Genomic DNA, 22,064 nt, shown 5'->3' on the forward strand with positions numbered 1-22,064 from the left:
ATCTATCTATCTATCTATCTATCTATCTATCTATCTATCTATCTATCTATCTAATTATCCGGTCTATCTCTCTATCTAGCCAATGTACCTATCTAATTAGTCTGTCTGCATGTCTCTCTCTCTCTCTCTTTCTTTCTCATAGCATAGTAATCGCCAGCGTGTTGAAAGGGGTTTGAGCGCTGGATTATGACTCTTTGGTCACCTTGGGCCAGTCACACTCTCTCAGCCTCTGGTGATGGCAAAAGCCTGCTTACTGGAATCCTATTCTATTACTCACTATTCTTAGATAGCTCTGCAGTGATTGATATTTATACTGTTTGATACTGATGTGGTGGTTTTCTATAGGAGATTTTCAATGTTTATGTCAATAAAAAAGACTTATGCTTTGTTTATATGTTTTATTCTTAGGTCATGGCCAGTTTTGCAGAGTTAGGATTTCCTCAAGTTGTTGGAGCAATTGATGGGTGCCATATCAAAATCATTGCTCCTGCTCATCAGGGTGCGCACTCTTCCCCAAAGATTATCTCCCCATGGGGCGGCCAAAGCGAATTTAGGGAACCGAAGCTCTTTCCAGAGGAACTATGGGATGGGTTTTGCAGGAAATCCCTGCTTCATGGCTCCCAAGACAGCCCAGGGAGCACTCTTCCCCAAAGAGTCTCTCCCCATGGGGCGGCCAAAGCGAATTTAGGGAACCGAAGCTCTTTCCTGTGTCTCCCCAGATTGAGAAAGAGAGATGGAAAGGCTCTATTTCCCCAGAGATTACTGTGCATCCTGCCTCTCCTCCGTTACAAATGGGCTCTCCCCACACAGAGAGGGGAGGTTGCAATGGGGGGGGGGGAATAGAGCCTTTCCATCTCTCTTTCCCAAACTGAATCTGCCTTCTCCTCCAACCCTGGAAAGAGAATCTTTGGGAAGAGTGCTCCCATCCCATAGTTCCTCTGGAAGCAGCTTTCCCTAAATTCACTTTGCCTGCAGCCTCCCCCAGCCTGAGGTCTTTTTCCAAGGTAGCAGAAGTGCTTTGGGGAGGCAGTTTTCTCTCCCTCAACCATCCTTCCCCACGAATAATTGCAGGACTCGGCACTTTAAGCGCCTCCTCATTGGCTCTTTTATAACAAATCGCGAAATTTAAAAGTGACGTTATGGTGACGTTGCTTTGATTGACAGCCCCAAAATGGTGAGTGGGAACGAAATAAGGCTAAAACCGGTTTATATAAACACCGTTTTATTTGAATAGGAATGAAAGAGGATCACTTAAAGCGAATCAGTTGGTAAATGAGAACGAAGAAAAAAAAGCGATTCAGAACGCAGGATAAGACCAGGGTTATTTTGAATCGATTTAACTGATACCGGTGTATTTTAAAGCGTTGTAAATCACAAGTGGGAACACCCCCTTCTTTGTGCAACTCTCTTAAAGAGACAAGATAATACATAATAAAAACCTGATCTGGAAGCACTGAGAGACATTAAGAATAAGGCCCTATGCATTCTTAATGAAATATGCCATATCAGATAACCTCGGCATTCAATCTCTGAATAGGAGAATATGGTGGCTGCTTTAAGTAATGTAAGAGCAACCAACCTATTCTGCACTATATGACAATACATAACCTCATACACGGACCCTTACATCAAGCTGGGTCACTATTAAACAGTAGCATAATTTCAGAAGAGTGTTTTCGGCTAGGTTCAACCACTTCTAGTTCTTTTTATCCTTCCACACAAGCTTATATACAACTTTTAATGGGTACCACTAAATGAGCCTTCACAGATGTAAATATACATAAACATTGCCAACTCTGGGGAAACTATTTTAAACACTGATTGTCTTCTCTATTGTCCTCAGATTATGGATGAGATCAAGCTGGGAATTCAGTATGCATTCCAGACGCAGAACCCCCTCACACTGGCTGTCAGTGGCACAGGCCATTGTGCCATGGAAGCAGCCTTCCTGAACATGGTGGAGAAGGGAGACAAAGTGTTGATAGCTGTGAATGGATACTGGGGTGAACGAGCAACGGATGTTGCCAAGAGGCTTGGTATGTGTTTTGGATTTTTTTGCTATTTATTTAAACTTTAGTCAGTTTCCAGAGTGCTTGGATTAAACCAGGTTGGGCAATTGTAGAAACCCAAAGCAACTGGCACACCTGATGTGACAGGAAGTGACATCACATCATTGCTGTTTTCAAAATTAGTGCATTTTAAGACAATTATTCTGTTGTTTTCAAAGTTTTTTGGGGGGCTTGTGGAGGCCCAAGTGATTTGTTTTTAGTGAGTAAAATTTGGAGTGCAAATTGATTTTTTTATTTTTTTTATTTTGGGAGTTCCTGGGGGCTGCACGTTGGGGCCCCAAAAAGAGCATGGGGCCAACATGTCACAGTTTGCTCATCTCTCTTAGAAACTATGGAGACTCATTACCTTTCCTTCAAAATAATGCCTTTTTATTACAATCTAAACTGGACAACCATTTATAGTGCAGCAACAGTGATGACTTAGGCTGTAATTTTATATCCACTCACCTAGAAGTAAGTCCCATTGTACTCAATGAGATATACTTACTAGCTAGGTTTAGGGTTATGCTGTCAACAAACATGTTTTATCACACATACAAGAGAGGAAGTTATAAGAAATGGGCTATTCCCTTGCAGCATTTCTCCATTTAAGCTGTGTATTGTTAAAGCAGATAACATAATAGTTTGGATGGCCTGGCTTATTAATTAAATTCTGAGCCTACTATCATCATCGTATAAGACAATGAAGGGTCTTTCAGCATTTTTAGGACTAAAGAAGTTATTGTGACATAAAATGGAATATACACTAGTGCAGCCTTACCCAACCAAGTTCCATCTAGATATGTTGGACTACAACTCCCAAAATGGCCATGCTACATGGGAGAGATGAGACTTGTACTCCAACACATATGTGGGCAACAGACTGAACAGAAGAATTGTCCAGAGGAGTTGTGAGCAAAGGGCAGCCCTCCAAAAATTGTTGGACTGTTTGGACTGGAAGGAGAGCTTCTATTATTGTAAGTGGAAGTGTTTCTTCCAGTAAAAATGACAGAAGATGACAAGAGGAAAAAGATTCCACTTAAATAGTAGGAAGAACTTTCAGACAGTAAGAGCTGTAGTGAAATAAACTGATTTGGAGGGTAAGAGACTAATGTAGAGGCTGCATCAATAGAAGTATAGTGTCCAGATCAAAGGAAGTAGTAGTGCCACTCTATTCTGCTTTGGTCAGCCCTCCTGAAACACTGTGACCATTTTTGGGCACCACAATTCAAAAAAGATGTTGACAAGCTGGCATGTGTCCAGAGGAAGGCAACCAAAATGGTGAAGGGTCTGGAAATCATGGCCTATGAGCAGGAACTTAGTGAGCTGGGTATCTTTAGCCTGGACAAGAGAAGGTTAAGAGGTGATATAATAGCCCTGTTTAAATATTTGAAGGGGTGTCATATTGAAGATGGAATAAGCTTGTTTTCTGCTGCTCCAAGAATGGAACATGGAACAATGGATGGAAGTTACAAGAAAAGAGATTTCACCTCAACATTAGGAAGAACTTCCTGACAGTAAAATCTGTTAGACAGTGGGACACACTCCCTCGGAGAGTGGTGGAGTCTCCTTCCTTGGAGATTTTTAAACAGAGGTTAGATGATCATTTGTCAGGGGTGCTTTGATTGTGAGTTCCTGCATGGCAGTGAGTTGGACTTGATGGCCCTTGAGGTATCTTTCAACTCTATGATTCCATGATGGCTATTTTTGGAGAGCATTTTAGTTTCATGAATGGCAGGGGTTGGACCAGATCAGCTTTGAGGTTCCTTCCGATTCTATAATTCTATGATCTAGATGAGCTTGGAAAAGCCATCTTCAATCCTGTTCTGGAAGAAAGGTGGGATATAAAGTCATTAAATAAATAAACAAATAAAGCCCTCCTACCTCCCATGCTAGAGTCTATATTGAGGTCTGCTTTCTTTTTGAAAAGCAGTAGTTGTAATTGCACAATACAGCTTATTTCATTTGTATATAACAACAAAGTGAAGCACTTAATTCCTCTCACAAAGTGGGCTATATATAACAAATGTGTTAGTTTTTAAAGTGTCCCAACACTTGCAGTTTTGATTTCTAGATCCTACCATCATTATTCCTTTGAAATTATCATGACTGCTTCTGCTCCTACTGTAGGTTAGTGCTACAGCACATACTTTCCATGCAAAAGGTCCAAGTTTTTTAGTGCCACTAGTTAAGGCTGGGCAAGGTCTGTATTTGAAACCATGGAGAGCTTCTGTTACTTAGATGAGTAAATATCAGTCTATTTAGAGCAATGGCCTGATTCTGTACAAGACAGATGGCTCTTTTTCTTTGATACTGTTTCAGATCTATTCTATGTTTATTTCAGTCTGACATCAGTTTCAATAATTAAATGCTTAATTCCTGATCAGTGTTTACCTATATACAGTACTCTGAAGTTTCTCATGGAATCTGACTGGACTTTGAAAGGTTGCTACTATGTACTTGAGTTAATACGTGACTCATTAAAAACAGAAGAGCTGGTGCATTTCAAACATAGATGCTGTGATCTGCTATGTTTCCATTACCCTAATGGAAACATGGATCCCTTCCTACCCCTTACACTTAAAGGAAAGAAGAGGAACGTGTGGCCCTTCAGATGTTGTTGGACTGCTATTGTCTTTCTAATGTTTAGGTGGAATCTTTTCTTAGTCATAGAGCCCTAGAATCATAGCGTTGGAAAGTGCATCATGGTGCGTCTAGTCTGAACACAACCTTACTCAGTGTAGGATCTCCACCTAAAGAATCCCCAGCAGGTAGCTGTTCAGTCTCTTTTTGAAGACATCCAGAGAAGGAGAATGCACCACCTTTCTCGTTGATTGATTCCATTGTCAAGCCACTCTTACAGCTCTTTCTGATGTTCAGTTGAAATCTACTCTCCTGTAACTTCAGTCCATTAGATCAGTTCTGACCCTCTGGGCCAATAGAAAGCAGGCCTGTTCCCTCCTCTGTATGATAGCCTATGAGATATTTAAAGAGTGCAATCATGTCATCTTTCAGTCTTCTCTTCACCAAGTAGAGCAAACCCAGCTCCTTCCACCTTTCCAAATACATTTTGTTCCCCTTACCTCCTATCATCCTTGTTGCCCAACTCCAACTTGTCTATATCCTTCTAAAATGAGGTACCTAGAGCTGAACATCATACTCCAGATGAAGCCTAATATAATGGGACTATTGCTTTCCTTGACTTGGAAACTTTGCTTCTATTAATGCAGGCTGAAATGGCATTCATCTCTCCCTCTCTCTTTACTTCTTTCTTTTTTTTGCTGCAGCATCAGACTGCTGGCTCATGTTCAATTAACAATCAACAATAAGCCCAAGATTCTTTTCACATATAGTACTGCTGAGACATTTATTTCCCGCATCCTGTAGCTGTTGACAACAACTCTGAGTATGATTTCCCAACCAATTATGAATGGATCTGACAGTGTTCCCATCTATTCCACATTTAATCAATTTTCTAATAAAAAATATTATGGGAGAACCTTGCTGAAATCTAGATAAATGGCATCCACTGCATTCCCACATCTACAGAAGTAGTGGCCTGATTTTTTAAAAAAAGATATAAGTTTGACAAAAAAATTGGTAACCAATTCCTTCAGTACCTTGCTGTTCATCTGGCCCTGCAGATTAGAACTCATTGCGGTCAACTAAGTGATTCCTGCCAAATTTCCTATCAGTCTGGATTTCCAATCCAGATCCTTGCCAAGGTCTCAGCATGGAAATATAGAGTTATGAGGGGGGGGGGGGGTTTGTCAGAATAGAGGCAAAACAGATGTTGAGTAGGTCTGCCTTTCCAAGCTGATTGGTTAGCATTTTGCCATTCTTATTGAACAACACCCCCACATCAAATGGATCTGAAAAGGCCATTTTTGTTACCTTTTGCTTGCATGGCCAGTCTCAATTCATTTAGAGCTTTAGCTTTCTTTACTATTCCCGCAGGCTTGAGCTATATTCTTCCTTGGTGATTGCCTTTCCTTCCATTCAATACACATGCTCCTTTTGATTTTCCTTGAGTTTGCAGTGAAGCCACATTGGTTTTCAGATGTTTCTCATTTCCCTCTCTTCATGTGATTGTTTGTGACTGTGCTGTTTGCAACTCATTCTTCAAAAACTCCCACCCTTCCTGGGTGTCATTTTTCTTTAGCATTTCTAACCATAGTATTCTTCTTGTTAAAATAAGCTTGCTAAAAATCCAAGGTCCATGTTTGACTATATTATTTTTTGCCTCATCCCACAATTGCAAATTCTGGCATTACGTGGTCCATTCCCTCTAAAGTACCAACTAGCTTGATTCCAGTCAACACCTCATTCTTTTTGGTTAGGATCAAATCCAAAATTGTCATTTTCCTTGTTCCTTTCTATACCTTTTGAAACAAATTATTAGCAAGGCACATCAGGAATTTGTTGAAGCTAGAAAAAAGTTGTGTGTTTAGAATCGCCTCCCATGGGAAGCAAACTGAATTGCTACAACATCATGTGGTAAGGGCACAGAAACCCACTACTCAATGGCTCAGTTTCCACTTTGTTTCCTCATGCAGTAAAGCTCTTAGTCTCCCAGCAGATATAAGGCTAATTGAAACCCCACTGCATCCATAACAACTAATTCTTGTATCTTTGAAAAGCACAATCCAAAATCTCTTCTTGGTTTCATTGCCTGTAGTAAATTCTTGCCACATTGTTGCTTTTATTTATTTCTCCATTTATTTTTTTACCCGAATGCTCTCAGCTGGTCCACCTTGATTATTCTCATGGATTTCTGTACAACTACATTTGTCTTTGACACATAACACTACTTCCTCTCATTTTCCACCACAGCTATTCTTTTTGAATAGGTTATACGCTTCAGTTGTAATATTCCAATCATGGGAGTCATCCCACCAGGTCTCCATTATGCCTATAAAATCATATTTACCTTCCTCCACTAGAACTTCTTGTTTGTTTTCCAAACTCTGTGTGTTTGTGTAGACATCTGAAACTTTGTTTGTGCTCACCTATTAATTTACTGTCATTTTTTCTGTGGATCTATTTCTCTTCCTAAGATCCTCCTCTAGAATTCACATCCCTGTATTTAGAGCTTACCTTTGGACTAATGTTTGAGCTATCATCTCCAACCTGCTCAGCAATTTAGTTTTAAGACCTCTTGGATCACTTCTGCCCTGTGACATTAAGCAGTATCAACCTGATTGCTCCAGGGCTTCCCTAGTATCACCTCCAGACTAGGCAAGGACTTACATTCCCCATATATGCAGTGAGTCAAATCTAATTCTTACTAGCTTTGCCCTTTTCTCAACCAACATACAATATTATTCAAATCTTAATTTTATTCAGATCTACTCAGGAGCATGCCTCTGTACACTGTCCTCAGACTACAAAGCACAACTCCATTCCAAGCAACATTTTCCTGGTCAGCACTGTACAATTCATTTTCATGCAACAGCTTCTCAACCTTTGAATACCAATTTAATGGCTTACCTCCAGCTGAAGATTAAAAATGCAAGAAACTTGCAGATGGCAATACTCCTACAAGAGGGTGAACAGTCTCTCCAGGAATGGCAATTCACTTTCTCAGTGGGTTGCAGAGTCCCCTTGTGCTGTTTACCACAAACAATACCATTTTTCAAAACCAAAGCTGGTTCTCTGACCATTTTTGGCTTTGTCCCCCCCCCCCCCATAATTCAATTTTTTGCAGTCTGTGCATCCCCCAGAGAGTCCCAGGGAGAGAGGATTGTGAAAATAATAAAGAAAATAAAACTTTTATTTGTATCCCGCTTTTCTGCTGCAGGGTAATCAAAGTGACTTACATGTTAAAACAACACCAATATACAGCACATAATACATATACAATGCAATATCTAACCCCACCTTAAAAAGAATTAAACACAATGCAATTAAAATTAATCTGTTAAAATAGAATATTATCAACAGTCCAATAATCCAACGGGTAAAGTGGTGGCATACTACATAAGAAGGGTGGAATTTATTCATAGTTGAGTCATTCTATTCAGAGAAGGCCTGCCAGAAGAGATCTGTCTTAACAGCTTTTTTAAAGCTGTCTAGGCATGTAATTTGATGGATCTCTTTCGGCAGGCCATTCTACAGTCTGGTAGCAGTTGCGGAAAATGTCCTCTGGGAGGTTGCAGTTAGTCTGGCCTTTATCGACTGCAATAAGTTCCTCCCAGAGGACCTGAGAGTGTGGGGTGGATTATACGCAAGTAGGCGATCCCTTAGATAGGTTGGACTCAAGCCATGTAGGGCTTTCAAGGTGATAACCAACTCCTTGTACTGTGCCCGGAAGCCAATAGGCAGCCAGTGGAGTGACTTTAAGATGGGTGTTATGTGGTCACTCCTAGATTTTCCGGTGACCAACCTGGCTGCCATAGTCTTCTGAGCTAAGCTCAAGGGTAAAAAACCAATCGAGTTGCCCATCCCTGACTGTACCTCTCATTTCAACTCACAGGAAACAAAAAACCAATACAGCCAGGGGCAGAAGGTCCATGCACAGTTCAGCGATTGCTGCAAAACTTATGCTCCTGCACATAAAAGGATTTGATACTTAGGATCACAGAAAGCTTCCTAATACTGAAGCAGACCTTTAGGCCATTTGTCCCAGATAAGTACTATCAACACAATGACTTATTGGCACTGGATCTTATTTCCTACCTTCACCTAAAGAATTTGGGGGTTTATACCTGCAAAGCATGCACTCTACCACTGAGCTACTGTATGTCTCCTCCCTCAAATAACTGCATTGCATTCCTGCAACTTTATTATTATTATTATTATTATTATTATTATTATTAACCTTTATTTATAAAGCGCTGTAAGTTTACACAGCGCTGTACATAAATTTTTATTTTTTTTTAGTCAGACGGTTCCCTGCCCTCAGGCTTACAATCTAAAAACTTTAAGAGTAATTTCTTCCCTTGAGCTATAATTCCTACTGATGTCCAAGAAACATAATTTGTCATTAATTGCCTTATAGGAGGTGAAGTATATCAGCTGACAAAATCCCCTGGAGAGTATTTTACTTTGGAAGAAGTAGAGAAGGTGAGTTGAGTGGGCAAAGCATGCTTAAAGTACAGTTTGCAGAGTGGATTCCCTCATTTTTTGCCTTGTATTGATGACTAGAACTCAGTGTGTGGTCTCACTCAGCATTTTTATTAGTTTGATTTTAATTCCTTTTTAATTTTGTTATTTTGTACATTTCTCTCTCATACACACATATGATTCTTTCTCCGCTACTCCTATCATAGGGTTTGCTGCAACATACTCCCGTTTTATTCTTTATCACACATGGAGAATCATCCACTGGAGTACTTCAACCACTGGATGGCCTTGGCGATCTCTGTCACAGGTCAGTGGGGTCATGGGGAGAGGCCAAATATCATGATAATAGATAAGGCTGACAGGTGTCCTGTAGGGAGTGGTCTGGCAAAAATATTACTGGTAGATTTTCTGGAGAAGCAGGGAAACTGGGCACTGTATGCCAGGAAGTACTCAATGAAGCGTCACAGACAACTCTAGCATGGTTACCAAAGAACAATGAGTTAAGCATTTACCAGAAGAATGTGCGATGCCACACTTAAATGGAACCCACAGTCAATGAAGGATGAATTTTGCTAATGCTGGTTCATGAACAGGTGTTTCAGGCCAATGGTTCTGCAAAATATGACTGGAGTAGAGACTCATTAGTCTCACTGACAAATACAGTCTGTAAAAGCAAAGTGAAAGATGGAAAAAAAAATCAGTATATACCGAATTTTCTCCAGTAAAAGCATCTGCAAGAATTTTATCCTGCTAAAGCTGAAACTACATGTTACACCAGGTTTCTTTTTGGATGATGGCTGTGAAACATAAAGCAGTCAGATAGGCTACAAGAAAGAAATGAAGGTAGTCAGACAGAGAGAGGTTGCTGAGCAATTTTAAACTTCCAATTATTTTTCATATCTATAAATTTATATATATAAATTTCTGCCTTCACCTGCTTCTCCAGCTCCAAATATCCATCTCCAGGTTGATTTGTTCACATTAAGGGAAGAATAATATGGACACTAGGTGTGCATTTCTCCATACTGTCAGAAACTGATTGAATCTGTCATGATTTGTATTTAATTAGTTATGTGTTGTAATATAGGAGGTACTATTTTACAGTTGTCTAACTTGGGTGCATTGTTGTTACAGGGGATGATGACAAGTGCAGTGCCCTGGTGCCTTGGTGGTGCAATGGTTAAATGCCTGTACTGCAGCCCTCACTCAAAACCATAGGGTTGCGAGTTCAAGAGCAGCAAAAGGGCTCAAGCTCAACTCAGGCTTGCATCCTTCCAAGGTCGCTAAAATGAGTACCCAGACTGTTGGGGGCAAATTAGCTTACAATTGTAAACCACTTAGACACTGCTTAGGCAGTATGAAGCGGTATATAAATGAAGCTTGTTTGTTTGTTTGCTTGTTTGTTCCTGGCAAAGAATTTCAATTGCTTGGTATAGGACAAATGGGTGTGAGATGAGATTTCTTAAGGTTTCTCACAGAATAGATCTAGAGGGGGAAATTGAACATGTCAAAGGGGAACTGGGCGATTAGACCAAGAAGGATGGTAGATGGAAATGTATTAACGTATGGACAAATCATAGCCAAGCCCACTGAATTTCAGAGTGGAGAATTGTGAATATGGAATTGCTGTTTGGGGATGATAGCAGTTCTGTCTGCAAATGTCTTCCTGCTAATATCTACAGTTTCTGAAATTAAGTTCTTGCTATGTGAAATACAGAAGGCTGGTTAACTGAACTGTGTGTGTGGGAGGGGAGGTAGTTCTGGACCCATACATTTAAAAAAATCTGGGAAGTGTTATTTTGAATACTGCACCCCAAAATGAGTTAATCAGACTTCCATAATTCGGATGTGAAGCATATATGGACTGCTATGATTAAAAATGATATCAGAGGATATTGTCAAGAAATTCCCACATAAGATGTCATTTAATCCTATCTTGAATGTTTTACACGTCATGCATGTGTCTAATGTGCTCAATCTCAAGCAAGTATACCTAGGGACTGCGTTTTAAGTCACTATCCCTTACCTCCCTTGTTTTACCATGTAAAGGGATCCATTGAGATTAACTGAAATACTTCGGTAGCATGAGCCCCCAGGCTGGCCTTTAAGGCCAGTCTGCACAGGGCCTTAGTCTCAAAGGTGCTACAAGATCCCTTTGAATGCTGATTTCCCAGTCTGACACAGCTATGTCTTTGAATTCCCCCTTGTTTTAGGTATAATTGCTTACTACTGGTGGATGCTGTGGCATCTTTAGGTGGAGCTCCAATTCTCATGGACCAGCAAGGTGATCTATTATTATTATAACAAAGATTTGTCATTTTTTTTCCATTTTGAGGCTTTACATAAAAGTGATAGTTAGGAATGGGTATTAGCATTGAGGTTATTACCCAGAATTGACTTACTAACCATTCCTAGCAAAGATTTATGCTGGAGGATACATGGGGACTTGCTGTGGAACGATCTTTAGCATGGTTCATCTACTCAGTGTTCTAATTGCAACGTTAGGGGAAATTAACATTAAAAATAGCTGCAGCAGATACTTTGTTTCTGTTTCACCCATGTATTTTCACATAACGAATATAGATGTTTTCAGGTCATGATTTCCCCATATTCTATACTAGTGATTCCCAAATTTTAGTCCTCCAGTAGTTTGAGACTTCAACTCCTAGAAGCTTCAGCCTACTTGGCCAAAAGTCAGGGATTCTGGGAGCTGAAGTCCAAAACATCTGGACAAAGTTTGGGAATCACTGTTTTATAGCAAGGGTGGACAATATGGCCCCTGAACGTAGACCCCAGAACTGCTTCTATGGCTCTCAGTGGCGACTTTTAAGAAAGCCTTCAAATATGCCCAAGGGGAGCATTGTCACCACGTCTCACCAAACAAGAAACAAGAAGCAAACAAGACAGGTCACTTTCTGTTGTTGTTGTTGTTGTTGTTTTAAAAAGGTATCTCCTGAGCCTGAAATAGTCCAGGAGGCTTCAAAATTACAAAAATGTTACTCATGCTCCCAGACTGTGTTTGGGGTCATTTGAGAGCAAAAATTATTTTTTCATGTGTGTTTGTGTGTATGTGTATAGGTACAGCCTTCCAAGGTCTTTTGTGGGACCAATGTAGTCCCATAGCATCTACCTCTGCTCTGTATATGTTACTTTTATGCTAGTTTAAATGCTGTTTTTCATCATCATCATCATCATCATCATCATCATCATCCAGGGATTTTTTTTAATGTGTAAGAAATTTCCTGAACTTTCCAGCATTCCCTCTAAAAAGAAATGGTTAAATCAGTTTAAATGTCTAATGGGATATGTCCCACAAATCTAGCATTATAACGCCCCCCCCCCTCCATGAAATCTTAATTTCTCCAAAATCTTATTTCACAGTGACTTCTAAAACAGCCACCTACTTTACAAAATGACGTCAGGAAAGGAGTTTATTAAGAGAGTCATAGTGAAGTACTAAACAGAGAAGGAAAACTAGGTCCACATTATTCCTCTATGATAAAGATTTTTCTCATCTGTCAAAACGACATAAATCTTAACATTTTGCTCTTATTTAAAACACAGGAATTGACATTCTCTACTCAGGTTCCCAGAAGGTTTTAAGTGCACCACCTGGCGCTTGCCCCATTTCTTTCAGTGAAAGAGCCAGGTAAGAATAAGTTTGCCTATCTATGATGCATGTCATTTTCAATAGGACGCAAGGTACCACCACATGTTGTGGAGAACAGGACAGGGCCGAGACAAAATGCCAAAATCCCAGGAGAAAGTCATTTCTGGTTTTAAAAAACAGTTTTGTTTTGTTATTAAATGTGAAACAATGGAATCGGAGACTGCAACCTACTATAAAGGCAAATTACCATTCCTGGGAGCTGCCTGGGGAAAAAAATCATGTCTTTTGATGAGAAAAAGAGCACTCCAGGAATCTGAAGGGACTGGGGGGAAATACATAAAATAAAATAAAAATATAGTCTGGGAGGCTGCATCAGACACTAGGCCTGTACTTTGAACACACCTGAGCACATTCTTACTTTAAAAAAAACAGCCTAAGTGATGGCATTTGGCATTGACTTTGAAAACACAGAGGAAATTGCCAAGAGCAAGTCTATATCTAATCTATTTATTGTCATTGCTATCATACTTTTTAATACTGGCAGGCAGACTTGTATTTTCTCACTTTAGTCTGTTGGATCACTCTCACTCAGCAATGTATATTGTGCAAAATAAAAGGAAATAGAAAGAACACAGAAGAATCATATTGCTTTAGACTTAAAATGTTCAAATTAAACACACACAGTCATGAACCATCCAGGAAAATATTCAGCCAGCCTTTGGTTCCACCATTGGTGAGAATGTATAGTAACAATTACTTCCTCACATTCTTAGCACTATTCCCATTCAGATCCAACCCTTATAGGACTTGGACCCCAAACCAGTGTCATACCACTCCAAATGAACAATTGTTCTTTACTCCTATTGAAATGTGAAGCTTACAATATATACTGTACTTTGGGCAGAGGATGCCGAAATCTGCAATTTGTTGGATTCATTTCCTGAAGTGCTCAATCTTTGCCTTTCATTTTGTCAGGAAGAAGATTTATACCAGGAAGACAAAGCCAGTCTCCTTCTACCTGGACATGGAGGAGTTGACTAAATATTGGGGCGGTGATGACAACCCAAGAAAGTAAGAATTTATGATACCATTTTTCTTATTTCTATTCTGGAAAGTAACTTTTGGTTTCTCAAAAATGGACTGAGCTCTATTAATCACCTGTACAACTGCATTGCTTTTCTCCAAACTAAGATTCAAAATAGAAGCTATGATACTATAAGTGTATTCACATTGCAGAAATAAAGCAGTTTCACACCCCTATAACTGCCATGGCTCCATCATGTTTGGTGGGGCACAAGACCTCTCGAGACAGACCAGGCTGAATACCTCACAAAACCATAAATCCCAAGGTTCCACAGGATGGAGCCATAACAGTTGGTGTCAAACTGCTTCACTTCTGCAGTGTGGCTGGTTTCTTTATCACACATCTTTCTATCATAGGAGTGATTCTGAATAGACATATGACAGGAAAGGGAGGAGTTTATCAATCCCTGCCATTCTTTCCATTCTCCAAGGTTGCTTTGAATCAAACAAACAAACTTATGCAATTGCATATCACATGTTTGTGCCTTGGAAAATCTGGCATGCAAATGCAAGCACATATATTTAATTCAATATGGGTTTTTAGCTTTAAATTACAAAATAGTACAATATTTCCCAGTTGCATTATCTGATTCCCTCTTCCCCAAAGGAACAGAAGCCATGTCCATAATTGTATCATATTAAATATTACAACCTATATTATAGATTATAATGTGTGATTATAATGCATGTCTTACATGCTGCATGCACTTTTACAGATATCATCATACAGCTCCTATCAACACATTTTTTTGTTTGCGAGAAGCCTTGGCAATTCTTGCAGAAAAGGTCAGTTGCTACAAGTGGGTGAAAATCATAAGGTGAAGATTGGGTGGACGGAGTGTGGTAAATGAAACAAATGGTAGATTCTGAATGAGTATTATTTTTTCATTTCATTGGAAAAGGAAATTTTGCAACAGTTTGTTGTAGATAGGCAAACTGGGCCCTTGGTATCCGCTGGGGTTTGATTCCAGGACCCTCTGTGGATACCAAAATCTGTAAATTCTCAAGTCCTATTAAATATAATGGCATCATAAAATGGTGTGCCTTATATAAAATGGCAAAATCAAGGTTTGCTTTTGGGATTTTTTTTTAATATTCTCACGCCTTGGATGGCTGAATGCATGGATATGGAGGGCCAGCTGTATAGTGCTCATTCTTGAAAGTACAAAACAGTATCATCTTTAATTGGAAAGAGAATAAAAAACCTAGAGATTGATCCCTTAATTCCCTTTCTAAGTTAGTTGGTTTGAGATGAGTAGCAAAGATGCTCTGCTTGTTTTACTGTTTGTGATCTGGACACAAAACTAATGCCAGGCAGATGATAAAACATATTTCTATCTCATTCACAAACTTGGCACTTCAAAAGATGAAAATGCTTACGTACTATTTAACTACTGCATACTAGCAATGTATAATATCGAAAATCTCTCTCTCTCTCTCTCTCTTAGGGACTAGAAAACTCATGGAAGGTTCACCAGGAGAACAGCCTGTATCTGTGTTCAGGGCTACAGAAATTAGGCCTCAAACTCTTTGTAAAAGAACCAGTAAGATTGAAACTACAATAACAAGAGCAGAATGTGGGTCATACTAATCACCAATACAATGAGCAAGATATATAATTTATATGTGTGCTATTTCTTATAGCACCAAGTGCCGTCTGATGAGCTGAGCTCCTGTCACTAGTTGCAGCTTCTGCCAACCTAGCAGTTTGAAAGCATGCAAGTGCAGACAGATAAATAAGTACCACTTCAGTGGGAAGGTAACAGCATTTTGTGCAGTCATGCTGGTCACATGACCACCAGAGTCATCCTCAGACAACGCTGGCTCTTCAGCTTCGTAATGGAGATGAGCACCGTCCTCTGCAGTCGGTTACGACTAGATGTTTATGTCAAGGGGAAACCTTTACCTTTACCTCTTATAAGAGCTCTTTAAAGTGAAGATATGAGAATGGGAGGGAAAAGAAATGATGGTAATTTCTGTTAGATAGAGAAGAAGTAATCATCGAAGCACTTGATTCATAACAACATCAGTCTAACTAAAGATGAAGATTATGTGAATACCTTTTTGTTTTATGAACACTCATGCCACTTATACCACTGATAAATTTATGTTCTTTTTACACTTGTTCAACCACAACCATTAGTAGGACAAAAATGTGGGTATTGGATATTTGAAATAAACTATTGATTTTCCAGTGTAAGTCTACCCTCAAACAGAATCAAGTTGATGAACCAGACTATTGGTCAATAGGCTCTACAGCTACACATTCACAGGCTTCCACACAAAGAAAAACAGGAAGGCAGGGGCTTTAAATGCACTGAAAATCAAATCCAGAAAGCACAAGAGAGCTTCCAACCCATTTCTTTCTATTTTGCAGGATGCAAGGCTTCCAACAGTCAACACTGTTCTTGTACCTGAAGGATACAACTGGAAAGAAATAACAGAATATATTATGAAACATCATGGGATTGAGGTTTCAGGAGGCCTGGGTGCTTCAGCTGGCAAGGTAGATACAGTCTCATGATAAGAAATAATAAAAGACGTTTGCTATTTGGTTCTCAACATACCAGCAGAATCCCTTTAATATATCTTACATTATTCCTGATGTGGCTATTAATTCCAAATTATATAGCACAGAAAATTATATAAAACTTGATGATAGGATGAGAGCTAAAAATTCACATATGCACGCATACCCATTCATAAAAAAAATCAGCAGGCTTAGAATATAGCTTTCTCCCTGATGTGATGTTTTCTGTCTAAAATATTAATATTCAAAATACACAAACCCTTTCCTATCCTATGAAGCAATTAAGTCCAAAGAGGGATGAATCACTTTGTAGTCTTAATTCAGGTCAAGTTTAAACAAACACAGCCATTAACATTTACAGATATAGATTACAGAAGGGTAGTCCCAGGCTTTCCAGGAGTTTGCAAAATGATTAATAATATATTGTTTTTACCTTTTCTCGTCATCAGGTTCTTCGAATAGGACTGATGGGTTACAACTCTACTAAATTCAATGTTGACAGAGTCCTTCATGCCCTGGATGATGCCCTCCAGCACTGTCTGAAGAACAAGCTATGAGATCCTACTCCACTGCTCAGAGAAATTTGCTCCTATTTGCCCTTTAGCCTTTCCTTTCAAATTTGCTCAGTAAAGTATGGTCTAATTGCTTTAGCCTGCCATCTTTTTCACTTGATCAGGCATGGGAAGTGTTTCACATGTTGGGAAGTCTTTCACATCTGGACAGTTAAGCTGAAGTCCTGTGAAGTAATCAGGGGTTCTTTCTACACAATCAAATTCTCAACTATTTTTCTGCATTCCAAAATGGCTGTGTAACTATAGCTTTCACTTAATACAGAAATAAATGTTGTTTTCATTGCCATGTAATTATATGCACATTAACAGAAGATGACTAAATGCAAGATATACCCTTATGTTTGAGTATTTGACTAGTTGTTGCAGTTCTTTGGATGAAATCTATTTCCTGCACTATATTAGCAGCAGATTTTCCAAGGCTGCACAACAGCAATAAAAAACAAAAACAAAATCTGTCTTCTCTTTACAGCCTACTCTCCAGTTCCTTCAAGACTAGAATGACTGCAGCCTTTTTCCTCCTGTCACTACTGCCTATACTGATACAGTTATAGTAATGGGTTGTGTGCCTTCAAGTCGTTTCCAACTTATGGCAACTATTACAGGATTTTCTTGGCAGCATTTGTTCAGAGGTGATTACCCATTGCTTCCCCCTGAGGCTGAGAGCATATGACTTGCCCAAGGGCACCCAGTGGGTTTCATGGCTGAACAGGAATCGAACCCTGGTCTCCAAAGTCATAGTCCAACTCTCAAACCATTATGCCACACTGGCTCTCCGTTACACTAATACAGAATATGAAAAAGATTTCAGCCTATTTTTCTTTACACTAAATATATGCTTCTTTGTCCAAGCTAGCATAAGCATATTAGCTTGCATACAGTTCTGGTGGTATATATATGTATAAAAGAAGAGCCACCGTGGTGTATTGATTTGAGTGTTGGGCTATGGCTCTGGAAACCAGGGTTTAAACCCCTGCTCAGATGTGGAAACCCAGTGGATGTCCTTGGGCACATTACACTCAAAACCTTGAATGTACATGTCACAGGCAACAATTACATGATCATATTGCTTTGAATGCTCTGAGAACAGGGTACTTAGGTTCAGTTCCAGCATACCAGCAATAAATTGGATGAAGATTGCAAAAATCAAGAGCTAGCTTGGTATTAGCTTTAGATCAAAATAAGTCTCCACACTCTGAAGACTAATCCATGTGCCAACCATACAACAGGTTTCAGATTTGTGCACTCTTTACCTTGTAGTATGCACCACCCTTCAACAGCCCTGAATCCACCCAAGAGGGAACAGAATTGCTCTGGAGCATCCCCTCATTTGTATCTCCATTTGCACTGCCTCCTTTGCTCTCCTAGAATAGGTCAAATGCTGACTTTATTAACAGCAAACCAACTCTTTTAAATCCCTGTCAGTGACATGTTCTGTTCTCCTCCTTTTGTTCTATGCCTAAAATATTATATAATTCAATGGAATTCAATTAAACGAGAATTAAATACAACAACACAGACTGCTAAGTAACTCGTGGATCAGAAATTCAAATTATCCCCCCCCCAAAAAAAATAAGAAGCAGACACTCAGGTTGTTGAATAGACTGATATTCTAACATACTCCTAGATAGCACTTCTCAACAATCATAAGAATTAGACAAAAACATTGAAAAGGAAAATGAGAGTATTTGCCTGATTTTGGCAAATCCAAGTTAACCAACTGCAATTGTCATGATGTTTGGAAAAAAATCACATGAGATATAGCTATTTCTCTTTAGAGTAAGCTGCTATCTGGGACTAACAGGGTATAGCTAGCTGTCCAGATATAAATGTATGTCCATCCCTACCTATTATGGTTTAATCACAAAGAAAAAAAATGAAATAAAATATCAGTGGGCCCAAGTCATTTCAAATATGTTCTCCAATAAAAGTTTTTTTTATTTACAGTGTTTTTCTATTTGTACATATTTATAGCAACATCAAAAAAGTATTCACAATGCTTCACTGAGTGCAAAATGCCACTTCATTATCACCTACCATCCTAATATTTCACCAACCTTTCCCCCAACATTACCCAGATTGTCTTAGCATAGTTTATATCCTTCCTTTACATATAGGGCCACTCTCCTGAAAAGCAACCATTTAAGTGTGAAGGTGAAAATTTGCACATCTCAGCTGTATTTGACACAGTTTTAGGCATATCTGTATTTTAAAGATGGATATGCATATGGGTGATGGAGACATGACAACATTGGAAGTGCATGTGTTGAAACAATCCAGAGTGCAAAAACAGCAACCAGGCCAAGAAAGTCTTCCCCTCTACCCACTCCTTCTCCTGGGAGTAGATTTACACAAATCTGGCCAGGAAGTGATTTTTCTCAGTATTATTAAGGCTACAGTCATTTTAACAACTTGACTAAGGCTTTATTTCTGAGGTACTTAGTTAGCAGGTGGGCACACTGCGCAGACCTGCGGAAGCCCAACCCCAACAAGCTTGTAGCAATGACACTGAGAAATGGCATCACTTACTAATATCCCTGAATCACTGTTATTTGCCTTTCAGAGTAAAACAATACATTAAAACTTTATATAAAATTTCTGGTTTTATTTTGCAGTCTCCCTCCAGCTCATGAACAGTTCCAGCCAAAGGCTCTAACTTTTGTCATAATCAATGCAATGTGCCTAGGCATGTGAATATTCATTCATTATAAATAAAAGTTTGGGATGACTAAAGCTGGTGAGTGAAATGAGACAGTCAACCTCTGACAGGCACTCATCTCTTGATGCAAACATCTATAGGCTCAATCCACAGACAACCTAACTGGTTAATTACAAGGCATGAGGTGGGAAGCAAAACATTTTGCCAAATTAAAACCTCATATTAATCTTCGCTCTCTTCTTCTCCAGGGAACTGTTTAATCCCACTATCATGCACTTCTTGTTTAATCTTTTGTTTTTTTGAAATAGAATCTGGAGTTTCATTTGTACTCAAACCATAGATGGGGCTCTCTTCTCACATTTACTCATATGTGGTTCCCAACAGCAGTGGCCATTATCAAAAAACCTTCAAACAATCCATCATCAAAGATTCAAGTCATAAGAACAATGCAGAGTTCTACGACATGCAATTTCTCAGAGGCAGCAGTGGCACTGGAACTATATTTCTCTTGCTGGGTAAGCCCAGCAGGTATGATTTCCAGAAGTTCAACCTTTGTATCATATGAAAGTCAATTTAAGAAGGCTCCACTCCATCTTGGGTTCTTTCAGCTTCCTTGTCCCAAGTCCAGGGAGCTGGCACTAGTAACACATGGCAGTAGGAGGCCAGCTTTAGTCCCATTACATGTGCTACCAGTCATTTAGGTATCATTTAGTTTCAAAAGAGGAAGTACAGGTACATTAAGCTGAGGTTTAACAAATGCATATTTTTACTTAAAAACATTCATCTGATCAAAATAAACTCCAAGGGACAAAACTGTTTTTAAATAACATTTCAATTCAAATTGTATATAATTCTTTAAAGTTTTCATACAGCAAAGAATGGTTAATCCTTGAAAATCTGTAGAAAAACAAAGAAAACAAAAGCTCTGAGGTATCACACCCACCCAGACACAGCCTTACACTGGCCGTGGTAGAAGCAGAAAATTGTAGACCCAAAAGATAAAGATCACTGATTGTTCTAGTAAAGTTCAGGTAGCTGAGGGGGGGAAATCCCAGAACAGTCCTCTGAGCAAAGAAACTACCTCAATAAAGTCCTCAAGTGCATTGGAGACCTGATCACTTAAACTGCTCCTGCCAAGCAGCTCCCTGCACCTGAGAGAAACGCAGCCCAAGGTGCCTTGTGCAAAAGATAAGGAATTAGGTGTGGCTATTTCCTGTTATTCCTTATTATATAGCTTTGAGAGTTGTACGAAAAGTCCAACTTGTCTTTGATCATGCAAGATACTGCTGAAGTGCTGTCTTTGCCCTGTAAAGAAAAAAAAGAAGTCAACCACTGAAAATATGCAAGCCAGCGATGGTATACAGACAGCAGAGTGAAGCCGAGCAAGCTTTGTATGCAAGCTCTTTCACTGGTAACATTTGTCTTCAACTTCCCTAACAGACTATCTGAAAAACCAAATCATTTGACAGTTTCTTTATGAGTCTTATTTTTGAAATAAAAGCCAAGCATAACTGAAAAACCAAACATATTCTGTCACATTCCTGTCCAATGCTACTTCAAACAAGGACATAAACTGCAGTTTTCTAGAAAATGTAAATATCATGGTAAATTGTTGGAATACAGTCATCATTTAAGACATGATACAAGTCAATTTTTTTTTTAAAAAAACAGTAGAATAATTGGGGTTACAAATTATTAAAATCCATTGGGATTTTTTATAGAAAAGTAGAAGAAAGATTTAAAATGATATGAAGGTATATAGTTTTGAAGAATCATAGGCTGGATATGTGTACAAATGATGTTAAATTGATATCAAAAATGTGTAAAATCCTACTGAAAACGGAAAGGGAATTGTAACCGACTGTAGGGGGTGATGCTTATCTCCATTACTAAGCTGAGAGCCAGCACTGTCCGAAGATGAATTTGGGGGTCATTGGCTCGAATAATTGCACTGAATGGTGTTACTTTCCCATCAAAGCAGGATCTATTTATCTACTTGCACTTTTTACATGCTTTTGAATTGCTAGGTTGGCAAAAGGTGGGATTAGTGACAGAAACTCACCCCACCATGTGGCACTTGGGCCTCCAACTGCCAACCTTCCGAGTTGATATCAAAAATGTGTAAAATCTTATTGAAAACAGAAATGAAGTAGGAACAAGTAAAAGAATGTATGATTAAATGGGCACAAAATTTAGGTCATAATATACATTTACACCAATGAAAGAAAATTGGGGGAAAGGGGATTAAAATTTACTTTGTTTGTGTTGGAAATATCAGAAGGAAGATGGAACCTTTTTTCCCACATGTGGTGGACTTGTGATAAAGCTAGAAAGCTCTGGACTCAAATTCATGACAGTTTGAAAATTAAACTCCAAATGGAACCTGAACTATTTTTATTAGGACTCTTAGACAAACAGCTCGAGAAGAATAATGAAAGAACTATTCATTTATGACAATACTGCCAGAATGTCATACTGTATACCTAGAGATGGAAAGGAC

General features: G+C 39.1%; 2 protein-coding genes across 5 annotated transcripts in view; one reads left to right on the forward strand and one right to left on the reverse strand.

Moving 5' to 3' along the window:
- The window catches only part of AGXT (alanine--glyoxylate and serine--pyruvate aminotransferase), a 20,861-nt gene extending 2,010 nt beyond the window's left edge, over positions 1–18,851 (forward strand). The window contains exons 2-11 of the mRNA XM_042456697.1: positions 1,844–2,036; positions 9,049–9,113; positions 9,320–9,420; positions 11,327–11,397; positions 12,678–12,762; positions 13,699–13,794; positions 14,523–14,592; positions 15,255–15,350; positions 16,184–16,312; positions 16,786–18,851. Coding sequence (XP_042312631.1) covers positions 1,844–2,036; positions 9,049–9,113; positions 9,320–9,420; positions 11,327–11,397; positions 12,678–12,762; positions 13,699–13,794; positions 14,523–14,592; positions 15,255–15,350; positions 16,184–16,312; positions 16,786–16,893 — 1,014 coding nt within the window. The 3' untranslated portion in view covers positions 16,894–18,851. The remainder of the gene's footprint in view (positions 1–1,843; positions 2,037–9,048; positions 9,114–9,319; positions 9,421–11,326; positions 11,398–12,677; positions 12,763–13,698; positions 13,795–14,522; positions 14,593–15,254; positions 15,351–16,183; positions 16,313–16,785) is intronic.
- The window catches only part of ARMC8 (armadillo repeat containing 8), a 77,302-nt gene continuing 74,046 nt past the window's right edge, over positions 18,809–22,064 (reverse strand). For all 4 annotated transcript variants that reach the window (XM_042456696.1, XM_042456695.1, XM_042456694.1 and 1 more), the window contains one exon: positions 18,809–20,869. In XM_042456696.1, coding sequence (XP_042312630.1) covers positions 20,836–20,869 — 34 coding nt within the window. In that variant the 3' untranslated portion in view covers positions 18,809–20,835. The remainder of the gene's footprint in view (positions 20,870–22,064) is intronic.

This window comes from Sceloporus undulatus, chromosome 3, assembly GCF_019175285.1.
Source record: "Sceloporus undulatus isolate JIND9_A2432 ecotype Alabama chromosome 3, SceUnd_v1.1, whole genome shotgun sequence".
Taxonomy (NCBI): domain Eukaryota; kingdom Metazoa; phylum Chordata; class Lepidosauria; order Squamata; family Phrynosomatidae; genus Sceloporus; species Sceloporus undulatus.